The 12,595-nt window shown below is 42.7% G+C and overlaps 1 protein-coding gene across 2 annotated transcripts in view; it reads left to right on the top strand.

Moving 5' to 3' along the window:
* sec31b (SEC31 homolog B, COPII coat complex component) overlaps positions 1–12,595 on the top strand; it is a 44,106-nt gene that overhangs the window by 23,004 nt on the left and 8,507 nt on the right. Inside the window, exons 20-23 of one of the 2 annotated variants that reach the window (XM_079851169.1) lie at positions 7,265–7,391; positions 8,735–9,109; positions 10,915–10,953; positions 11,970–12,028. In XM_079851169.1, the coding sequence (XP_079707295.1) occupies positions 7,265–7,391; positions 8,735–9,109; positions 10,915–10,953; positions 11,970–12,028 (600 nt within the window). The remainder of the gene's footprint in view (positions 1–7,264; positions 7,392–8,734; positions 9,110–10,914; positions 10,954–11,969; positions 12,029–12,595) is intronic. The other variant, XM_079851170.1, reaches the window with a different exon arrangement.

The raw sequence follows: 12,595 nt of genomic DNA, 5'->3' as shown, positions 1-12,595 counted from the left end.
ACGCACACACTCCTCCAGCACGCACACACTCCTCCAGCACGCACACACTCCTCCAGCACGCACACACACACACACACACTCCTCCAGCACACACACACACTCCTCCAGCACACACACACACTCCTCCAGCACGCACACACTCCTCTAACACACACACTCCTCCAGCACACACTCCTCCAGCACACACACACACTCCTCCAGCACGCACACACTCCTCTAACACACACACTCCTCCAGCACACACTCCTCCAGCACACACTCCTCCAGCATGCACACACTCTTCTAACACACACACTCCTCCAGCACGCACACACTCCTCCAGCACACACTCCTCTAACACACACTCCTCCAGCACACACTCCTCCAGCACGCACACACTCCTCCAGCACGCACACACACACACTCCTCCAGCACACACACACACTCCTCCAGCACGCACACACTCCTCTAACACACACACTCCTCCAGCATGCACACACTCTTCTAACACACACACTCCTCCAGCACACACTCCTCCAGCATGCACACACTCTTCTAACACACACACTCCTCCAGCACACACTCCTCCAGCATGCACACACTCTTCTAACACACACACTCCTCCAGCACACACTCCTCCAGCACACACACTCCTCCAGCATGCACACACTCTTCTAACACACACACTCCTCCAGCACGCACACACTCCTCCAACACACACTCCTCCAGCACACACTCCTCCAGCACACACACTCCTCCAGCACGCACACACTCCTCTAACACACACACTCCTCCAGCACGCACACACTCCTCTAACACACACACTCCTCCAGCACACACTCCTCCAGCACACACTCCTCCAGCACACACACACTCCTCTAACACACACACTCCTCCAGCACACACTCCTCCAGCACGCACACACTCCTCTAACACACACACTCCTCCAGCACACACTCCTCCAGCACGCACACACTCCTCTAACACACACACTCCTCCAGCACACACTCCTCCAGCATGCACACACTCTTCTAACACACACACTCCTCCAGCACACACTCCTCCAGCATGCACACACTCTTCTAACACACACACTCCTCCAGCACACACTCCTCCAGCACACACACTCTTCTAACACACACACTCCTCCAGCACACACACTCTTCTAACACACACACTCCTCCAGCACACACTCCTCCAGCATGCACACACTCTTCTAACACACACACTCCTCCAGCACACACTCCTCCAGCACGCACACACTCCTCTAACACACACACTCCTCCAGCACACACTCCTCCAGCACACACACTCTTCTAACACACACACTCCTCCAGCATGCACACACTCTTCTAACACACACACACTCCTCCAGCACACACTCCTCCAGCACGCACACACTCCTCTAACACACACACTCCTCCAGCACACACTCCTCCAGCATGCACACACTCTTCTAACACACACACTCCTCCAGCACACACACACACTCCTCCAGCACACACACACACTCCTCCAGCACGCACACACTCCTCCAGCACACACACACACTCCTCCAGCACACACTCCTCCAGCACACACTCCTCCAGCACACACACACACTCCTCCAGCACACGCTCCTCCAGCACACACACACACACACACACGGGTACAGTTCACTCCAGTACAGTACAGTACTCTGTCATCATGGCGGTCTGTGGTTACGCTGTGCACGCGGTCTGCTAATGATCATCAGACACTGTTTGCTTTCCGATGGCCTGATGTGTGTTGTGAAAGACGGAGCTGGCATACAGTGTGTCTGCTGTTTCGAAAGGGCGTCTCGCTCTGATTTACAGTGGATGGTTTTGCGTCATCCTCGTGTTTGAGTTTTTTGTTGTCTTCGGGGACTTCGTGCTGAATAAGGTTATAGTTTCACAACAGACTTTTAAATATCATTATGAAAACCTTGTTGTGTAAACATTCATACTTGAACTGGTTCAAAACACACCAGACAGTCTGTTGTTAATAATAATGCTAGCATTCAGATACTGTTATAGTTTTTATTCATATTATGGATTAGTTTTTATTTTTATATGTTTCCGTTTTAGTTCAAGAATTAGTACTTAAAGTTAAATTAAATGAAAACAAGAAATATTGCCTTGGCTGAAATAAAATAATATGTGACCATGGACCACAAAACGAGTCACATGGGTCAATTTTGTGAAATTGAGATTTATACATAATCTGGAAGCTGAATAAATAAGCTTTCTGTTTATTATGATAGGACAATATTTGGTCGAGATGCAACTATTGTAAATCTGGAATCTGAGGGTGCAAAAAAATCGAAACATTGAGAAAATCTCCTTTAAAGTTCTACATTTATGTTGGCGATTGTGCTGCATTCACTCACAGAAATACATGTTTTATATATTTATGGTAGGAAATTTACAAAATATCTTCATGGAACATGATCTTTACTTAATATCCTCATGATTTTTGGCATAAAAGAAAAATCTATAATTTTGACCCGTACAAGCCAAGGTCTTGCTGGTTATTGCCACAGATATACCCATGCGACTCGAGACTGGTGACGTGATCCAGGGTCACATGTTATGTTAATGTAAATGTTTTTATGGTTTTAGTTAATAAAACTGTAATAACTGTCGCGATAATTACTATATCAACGTCTCGCATGATATGGAAATGACCTCATCATTATTGGTGAAGTGATATTCAACCCCAAATTCTGAAAATTTGGGACATTTTGTAAAACACTATAAAATCTGTGATTTGTTAATTGACTTAAACCTTTATTTCACCGACAAAAGTACAAATTAAAAATAAATCAATGTTTTCACTGGCTAAATTAATTGTGTCTTGTAAATATAAGCAATTTTTGATTTTGATGCTGTAACACACTGCAAGAAAAGTTGGGACGGAGGCAGAATAAAAGTGATAAGATTATGGAATCTCCAAGTTAAACTCTTTTGAAACTGCACTATTAGTATAGTAGGTGAGCTCATCATGATCGGGTTAAAGGAGCGTCTCAGTCTCTGCCAGCAAACACGGGTCATGGCACATCACTTTGTGTCAAATTTCATAAGAGATTTGTCAAATGATTAAAATAAAACAAATCAAATTTCTCAATGCAAGATTACAAAGTATTTAGGTCTTTCACCATCTAACATACATGATATGTGACCCTGGATCACGTCACCAGTCTCGAGTCGCACTGGTTTATCTGTGGCAATAGCCAACGAGACATTGTACGGGTCAAAATTATCGATTTTTATTTTATGCCAAAAATCATGAGGATATTAAGTAAAGATCATGTTCCATGAAGATATTTAGTAACTTTCTTATTAAATATATAAAACATGTATTTCTGTGAGTGAATGCAGCACAATCGCCAACATAAATGTAGAACTTTAAAGGAGATTTTCTCAATGTTTAGATTTTTTTGCCAAATATTGTCCTATCCTAACAAACCATACATCAGTGGACAGCTGAATAAATAAGCTCTCCATTGGTGTATACATTTGAATTTCCAAAAATTGACCCAGGTTTTGTGGTCTTGTCCACATATTGTCCTGAGAGTCCAGAGAAATCTCAGTCTGTGTAGGGCAAGGCAGGAGACCTGCTGTAGTGCATGACCTTTGACCCCTCAGATGGCATTGCATGAGAAACCATCATGTGCACAGGAGTACTTTATAAAACCTTCGTCACTTAACAGTCTGACGCTGCATCAAGAAATGCGACTCGAATCTCTGTTATAGGAGAAAGCTGTATGTTTGTTGAATGCAGAGATGCTCGTATCAGGTGAAAATTACACTTGCAAAGCTGCAACAATTAGTATCTTCAATTCCTAAAAGATTAAAAAGTGTAATGTGATGTGAGACGGAGCCTCAGTCCCTACTTTTTTTGTTGCAGCCATCAAAATCAAAAAGATTTACACTCACCTAAAGGATTATTAGGAACACCTGTTCAATTTCTCATTAATGCAATTATCTAATCAACCAATCACATGGCAGTTGCTTCAATGCATTTAGGGGTGTGGTCCTGGTCAAGACAATCTCCTGAACTCCAAACTGAATGTCAGAGTGGGAAAGAAAGGTGATTTAAGCAATTTTGAGCGTGGCATGGTTGTTGGTGCCAGACGGGCCGGTCTGAGTATTTCACAATCTGCTCAGTTACTGGGATTTTCACCCACAACCATTTCTAGGGTTTACAAAGAATGGTGTGAAAAGGGAAAAACATCCAGTATGCGGCAGTCCTGTGGGCGAAAATGCCTTGTTGATGCTAGAGGTCAGAGGAGAATGGGCCGACTGATTCAAGCTGATTGAAGAGCAACTTTGACTGAAATAACCACTCGTTACAACCGAGGTATGCAGCAAAGCATTTGTGAAGCCACAACACGCACAACCTTGAGGCGGATGGGCTACAACAGCAGAAGACCCCACCGGGTACCACTCATCTCCACTACAAATAGGAAAAAGAGGCTACAATTTGCACGAGCTCACCAAAATTGGACAGTTGAAGACTGGAAAAATGTTGCCTGGTCTGATGAGTCTCGATTTCTGTTGAGACATTCAGATGGTAGAGTCAGAATTTGGCGTAAACAGAATGAGAACATGGGTCCATCATGCCTTGTTACCACTGTGCAGGCTGGTGGTGGTGGTGTAATGGTGTGGGGGATGTTTTCTTGGCACACTTTAGGCCCCTTAGTGCCAATTGGGCATCGTTTAAATGTCACGGCCTACCTGAGCATTGTTTCTGACCATGTCCATCCCCTTATGACCACCATGTACCCATCCTCTGATGGCTACTTCCAGCAGGATAATGCACCATGTCACAAAGCTCGAATCATTTCAAATTGGTTTCTTGAACATGACAATGAGTTCACTGTACTAAAATGGCCCCCACAGTGACCAGATCTCAACCCAATAGAGCATCTTTGGGATGTGGTGGAACGGGAGCTTCGTGCCCTGGATGTGCATCCCACAAATCTCCATCAACTGCAAGATGCTATCCTATCAATATGGGCCAACATTTCTAAAGAATGCTTTCAGCACCTTGTTGAATCAGTGCCACGTAGAATTAAGGCAGTTCTGAAGGCGAAAGGGGGTCAAACACAGTATTAGTATGGTGTTCCTAATAATCCTTTAGGTGAGTGTACACTGAAAAACACAATTAGTGAAAATCTATTCTTCATACTTTTGTCAGTTAAATAAAGGTTCAAGAGAATTAATATTAACATTTTATTGCATATTACAAAATGCCCTACTTTTCTGGAAATGGGGTTGAATTGCCCACTATGTGTTCATTACAATGAATGTCACCAACATTTGAGCCGATCAGGTTCAGCTTCTGTCGTCTCGTCTGCTCTTTGGCCCCGTTTACACCTGGAGTTAAGATGCGGTTTGGTTGATCGGTTCACAAGTGAAACGGGGTCTAGAATGTTTTGAGCTTGTCCACTTTCAGCCACTTCCAGAGGTAGTGGAAAACACATTCGACTGGATTCCTTTCATAGTGTAAACCCTGGTTCCACTTGCAGGGTTTCCGTGGGGCATTAAAAAGCATTAGAAGTCATTAAATGGATTTTGCGAAGATTAAGGCCTTAAATAGCATTAGAAAGCATTACATTTTAATCCTACAGGCATTAAAAATGTAGATATAGTTTTGAAGAAAATGTGATACTATCTATTTATTTGAATATAGCCTTCATAATTAATTTTTATTTGCTGTCTCAAAATATGTACATTAGTGTGATAAACTATGGGCGGGTAAATCTATGGGCTTTTTCAGATCTTTTGATCTAATGGATGAAATAAGCTCTTATAATTGACATATGAACGTGATCAGAGACAAGGGAAAAACACAGCTTTCATTTCTGCTCTGACAGACACGAGACCAGCCGAACGCCGAGTGTGTGTGTGAGAAATCAGAAATGCTGAGAGAACATTGTGCTTGGTATGTTTTTCCTCTTCAAACTAAACTTGGGTCTCCAGCCAACAAAGTTTAAATCCCGTCTGGCTAGTGCGCTTCCCGTAATGTTCACGCATTGGGTCAGTAGGCGGAGAGTAGGTGTGGCTGTTCGAGCACATGAGCATTTACACTACGAAAGCCGGAAGCAATTACCACGTAATTTTCCGCGTGTTTATCACACTAACGTACATATTTTGAGACGGCAAATAAAAATTATTAATTATGAAGGCTATATTCAAATAAATTGATAGTATCACATTTTCTTCAAAACTATATCTACATTTTTAATGCCTGTAGGATTCAAATGTAATGTTTTCTAATGCTATTTAAGGCCTTAATCTTCGCAAAATCCATTTAATGACTTCTAATGCTTTTTAATGCCCCACGGAAACCCTGCAAGTGGAACCAGGGTTTACACTATGAAAGGAATCCAGTCGAATGTGTTTTCCACTACCTCTGGAAGTGGCTGAAAGTGAACAAGCTCAAAACATTCTAGACCCCGTTTCACTTGTGATCCGATCAACCAAACCGCATCTTAACTCCAGGTGTAATCAGGACCTGAGGCCTAATCCTGCCTTAATCGAAGCCCTGTCTGTGAAACCAGGCCATAGTGTTTTATTGACCCGTTTTCAGTGGCAATCCACTGTTCCGGTGCAAATATAAACGTGATGGAGCAAAATGATGCCCGTTTGGGCCGTTCACAGAGAATGCCGTTTTTTTTGGATAGCCATTACATAGTATTTGCATTGTTTTTATGTAAAATGTGCGGCGCTCAAGTTAAAATAGGATCTACTTTTAAAAAAAACACACCTCTACAAAAATACATGTGGCGTCAGATATAACCTGTGCCAATGTTCATATTGACATCACACTTTAAAAAGTCTAAACTCACATTTTGGACACAATTCAATAAATTACAATAATGCTGTCTCCATAACTCCAGAGACATCATCTAAAGTGCATGGAAGAGATATTCTGCACTTCCTGTAATATTGTTATTTAACAGCTTCACGGCCACAGAATCAGCCCTCAGAGTTTGCTTATTTCTACAGAAGAAACGGATTGCGTACGTGCATCTTGCTTTAGCATGTTTCTTATACTCAAGTTTTTTGAATGCAATTTTTTCATCTAATATTAATATTTAATTTTATTTCATCTTTACTGTTTCTCAGTTACCAGTAACAACACTGGGAATAATAATAACAACTTGCACCTCGTTCCTCGTGTGTTTGCTTCATCACGGCTGCTCAGACTGTTGCAAAAGCTTGACCTGTAATGCAATAGTTATTCAGGCATGTGTTGTAATGTGTGTCCTGCGCAGGGGTCGTACCCGTCCACACTCCCTCCGCAGACGATGCCCCGTCTCTTCAACCCTCAGACTGATTCTGCTGGAGCGCCACGGCCCGGCCTGAGACCACAATACCCACAATACCCTGCCACAGCTCCAGGTAACCACATCAGCTTCATAATACATCCTAACAACCGTTTCACACCGTATTTTATCCGGCGTGCATGTGAAAGCACACTTTTGATGGACAAAATAAATATGATTGCACACAAAAAGTGCCCAAAATGCACAGAATAAGCATGTCTAGTGTGTTTTAACAGGAACTGGAGTATGTCAGAAAAGAAAATGAAGATTCAAAAATATTTATAGAAAGTGAAAGTGACGGCCAAGTATGGTAACCCATACTTGGAATTTGACCTCTGCATTTAACCCATCCAAGTTAATGCACACACATTATGAGCAGAGTAGTGAGTAGTTAACACACACACACACTGCAAACGTGGATACACACACCCAGCGGGCAGCCTTTTGTGTGGCGCCCGGGGAGCGATTAGGGGTTAGGTGCCTTGCTCAAGGGCATCTCAGTCATTTCCCACCGGTTCTGGAATCGAACCAGCAACCTTTGGGTTACCAGTTCAACTCCCTAACCACTAGGTCATGACTGCCCCCTAAATGAAAAATTAAAGTTAACTAGCCAGAAAATATGATGTAGAACACAGACCGGTGAATAGACTTGCACTAGCCAAATCAAACCCGAGTGTGTGTGATTTTATATTTTTATTTGCGGAGCTGTTTTCTTGGTTGTTTTTGTTGTTTATTATTTACATGCCAGTGTTGTACACCTCCCCATCTTAACAAACCCTCAAAACTATCAAGTTTAAAATGACCAACTTCTGAAAACAAATTTATAGCTGTCTTTGAAAAGTAATGCTTGCTTATATGTAGCTTTGGAGCGGCTATGATTGATGCGTGTTGCTTTTTCAAATGCACGTTATAAGCGACTCAAACTCGAGTGCTTTCAGAGTGAGCAGCGTTTACTGAGCCGTACGGCACTGACAAGCTGCACATAGCAAATACATATTGTGATTTTCAAAATCGCGATAAGCCAAATCGGTTTAAGCGCGATTAATCGTGCAGCCCTATTCATAATACATCCTAATAATTAAAATAATGAAGAAGAAAAAAGTTCTTACTGACCCTAAACTTTTTGTACTCATAGCAGAGTCTTAAAGTCCGAGACTTTCGTATGTGTTTTTTCGTATTCGTCATTCAGTGGCTCTGAATTGTCAAACGCCTCTCAAAATGCTTGAACTACAGATGCGAAAAAACCAAAAAATCAAACCCGATCCCGATTTTTTTATGACGGACTAAAGTTTCAGAGGCAGTGTGGTAATGTGATTGACACAAATGTGAGGTCATATTTATTTTTTATTCGGACTCCGTGTGCAAGCACCTTTACACATCGACCCGCTATATCGCTCTAGTAAATGTTTCCTCCTCCAGGTTTCCCTCAGTCTCAGCCGTTCCCTCAGTCCGGGTCTCTCGGTGGCCCCCTGGGCTTCATGTCCGGCCCGTCGATGCCCTCCTCCAGCCTGACGGGTCCTTCAGTGCCGCCCGCGTCTCCGCCGGGACCCCTGGTGTCTCCATCGGGACCCATGATGTCTTCTCCACCCGCTCCAGGGTTCATATCTCCCACCTCTCTGCCAGGCGGACCGATGCCCTTCTTCCCAGGCCCTCCACACACACAGGGGCCTCCACACACACACACACCTGTCAGCGGTGTGTATACACCTCTCGGAGCCGGTTATCCTCAGGGTGGACCCGGCGCTCCAGGAGCGAAGAGCTTCACCGGCACCAGCCTCCCACCTCCACCTACAGGTACATGCTGAACCCTTCAACAGTTTGGAATGATTAAAGGGAATGTTCACACAAAAATGAAAATTAGCCCATGATTTACTCTCCCTCAAACCATCCTAGGTGTATATGACATTCTTCTCTCAGACGGATACAATCAGAGTTATATTAAAAAATGTCTTTATATATATAAAAAAATAGCTTTATAATGGCAGGATATTTTTCAAAGTCCATTAAAGTGCATCTCTCCATCATAAAAGTGCATCTCTCCATCATAAAAGTGCATCTATCCATCATAAAAGTGCATCTATCCATCATAAAAGTGCATCTCTCCATCATAAAAGTGCATCTCTCCATCATAAAAGTGCATCTATCCATCATAAAAGTGCATCTATCCATCATAAAAGTGCATCTCTCCATGATAGATGGACAGACTGACAGATAGATAGATAGATAACTGTTAGAATATTTTATCTCTATTTATTGTTCCTCGTGCCTCATTCTCAGTCTTGTTCCTTTTTCATGGATTGAAAAGAATTACAGGCCTGGGAGAGTCAGGATGAAGCCAACTGGTGTTCACCGACCTTGCAAACATCAGCATTATTCCGGGTTCAGGGGGTGTAACTGCCAACCAATGAGAATATACATTACATTCTTCTAGAATAAAGTCCATTTATGGCCACTTTCCATAAATTTCCATAAGAAACACACTCACATACATAGAGTACATTAAAACAGAGATGTGCAGAGCACGTAACACACCTCTCCATGACCAAATTTAAATAAAATACTAACATTTTCACTTTTCCTCCGTCCAGTAATAATGTGGCGGATAAATGCCACACAGAATGTGTTTTCACTCCATCGTTTTTAATGTAAACTCCGGCCCAGACGTGAGTGACCGCTCGCATCTCGCTTCCATAGTTCTGCAGGGTATCGTGTGTTACGCGGCTTTCTAAAGCGCGGTGCTCAAGTTAAAATAACTTTTAAAAGCGCGTCTCACGTTTTTAGACATGCAGAACCCGCGAAAGTGTGGGACGATTCAGATGTTTTTATGTGTTTGAAAGAAGTCTCTCCAGGGGCCGGTTTCACAGAGCTGTTTTAGAGCGCTCTATAGTGTTAGACGAGTCTATAATCTGCTCATAGACTAGGCTAATGCAAGTTAGACTGTTTCACTGACTTAATTTAGACTAAAACATTAGACCCCTGACCCCAGGCTAACTGAGGTCTAAGACTCTGTTACCTTGGCAACCAGCAGTAACACTCAGTTACATCACAAACAGCCAAAAGAAAAGGGGAAACGGCTCATAATTTACACATTTCTTCTTGTTACTACATTCTCCGCTAAATTTCCCCAGTAAAATGTCCTTGTAACTGTTACACTCCTCCAACAAACACACATTCTCCGCTGGGGTAAACTGCACTGAGCGGCTGAATGCGCTGACTCGATCCGCCATGATTTTTGTTTTGAAAAGTGTCTTATTTTACCCAGAATGCATTGCAGTGTAGTCCTACTTAAGATAGTCAGAGTCTTCAGTGCTTTGTGCAACGGTCTGATTTAGATGTCTATCTGAAGTCTGACTATCTACTATATCTAAGCCATAGTCAAAGTCTATCTTTGTGAAACCGGCCCCTGGAAGAGCAAAAATAAATGATCTACTCACTCATGTTCAATGATGATGATGATAAAGGCACCGGCTGATCTCCTTTTGTTTTAGGAAGAAAGTTGCACAGGTTTGGGGAGAATAAACGATGACAGAAATCACAGAATTGTGAATTTGTTTTTTGGGAGTGACTCTGAAATATTGATCCTGCTGTTTGATTTCCAGGATATTTCCCATGGCTGACTTACCAGACAGAAGAGGAAGGTGACAGGGAGTGTGTGTGTGTGTGTGTGTGTGTGTGTGTGTGTGTGTGTGTTATATAAGCTTCAGAACAGTGATAGTTGTGTGTGTGTGTTTATAAGCTTCAGAACAGAGACATTGTGTTTGTTTATAAGCTTCAGAACAGTGTGTGTGTGTGTGTGTGTGTGTAAGCTTCAGAACAGAGCATTGTGTGTGTACTCCAGTGCTTCATAGGGACAGCAACAGTCCAAACAGGCCTTCCTCGATCTCGGCTCGTCTAATATTAATGCTGACTGATGATGAGTTGTGTGTCAGAATAATAATAACAGCACACTGATCGTGTTGAGCTTCCCGTGTGATCTCCCAGAGGCTCATGGGTAATCATGTTTGTGTGGCTTCTGAAGGCTGTTTGCAAGTTTGCTGTGTGAGTTTTGCATTCGGATGATATAATCTGACATATTGAGAGGAAGGAGAGCTAATAATACTGTTCAAAGTTTGGGGTCTGTAAGATTTCTAAATGTTTTTATTCATCAAACCTGCATTTATTTGATCAATAATACAGTAGAAATATTATTACAACGCAAAACATCTGTTTTCTATGTGAATATATAGTAAAGTGTAATTTATTCCTGTGATCAAAGCTGAATGTTCAGCATCATTACTCCAGTCTTCAGTGTCACATGATCCTTCACAAATCACTCTAATATGATGATTTGATGATCAAGAAACATTTATGATTATTATCAGTTTTGCTGCAGTTTAATGCATCCTTGTTGAATCTCACTGACCCCTAAACCTTCAGACGGTAGCGTCAATCAGGCAGAATGAGAATCACTCTTAGAAATGAGTGAATATCAGATCATCTATTAGTGCTTCAAACTCCTGTGTGTCGGAAGTTAAGCTTGATGAAGTGTGTTTGTGGGTCTTCCTGTACTATAAATGAGAAGTAGTCGATGCGATGACATTCACACATTTATAAGTGTGACTTTAGTGTCCAGATGTCACGCATGTTTTGGTGACTGTGAATCTTCTCTCTTCAGCGGCTCATGACGGGTGGAACGACCCTCCGGCCGTACGCTCAGGACAACGCAAGAAAAAGGTATTTATTTGCATAATGATGTCAATACCGATTATAATGTATTTAATGGGAAACAATATGATGAGTCCCAACCAAGCGGCAACCTTCCCATCTCTCTCTCTTGAATCCGACACTGAGTGCGTTAAACTGCAGTTCATCCACTGGCCACTAGAGGCCGGCTGCAGAAGAGACTCAATCCCATAGACACGCATGTTAAAATGTCCAACTTTACAGCAGAGAAACACATGTTTACAGTCTGGTGCTAAAAGTGGTTTTGGTCTATATCGCTAATGTTGCCCTTCATGACGACTGTGAGGACGGCAAATCTTTTTATAACTCATCCGTTTAAATTATATTAAGCCTTAAAGTTGTGCATAATTAAGGGCGTGGCCACTTGAGTGACAGGTGGATTTCCGCTGATGTCACTACTAGCCGTTTGTCTGCTGTCTGTTAGCGTCACGTCACCTCAGCTAATCCGCCTCGCTGCACATTGTCGTTTATCCGGGAGTGACGCGCGGCCAAGATGGCGACGGCCGGCTCCGCCCACTTTGGGCTTCAAAAACGCTCTTCAGAAACACTACGGGTGAC

The sequence above is a fragment of the Squalius cephalus genome (assembly GCF_949319135.1).
Source record: "Squalius cephalus genome assembly, chromosome: 19".
Lineage (NCBI taxonomy): Eukaryota > Metazoa > Chordata > Actinopteri > Cypriniformes > Leuciscidae > Squalius > Squalius cephalus.
The sequence above is the reverse complement of the archived record's forward strand: the minus strand, read 5'-3'. Positions and strand labels throughout refer to the sequence as shown.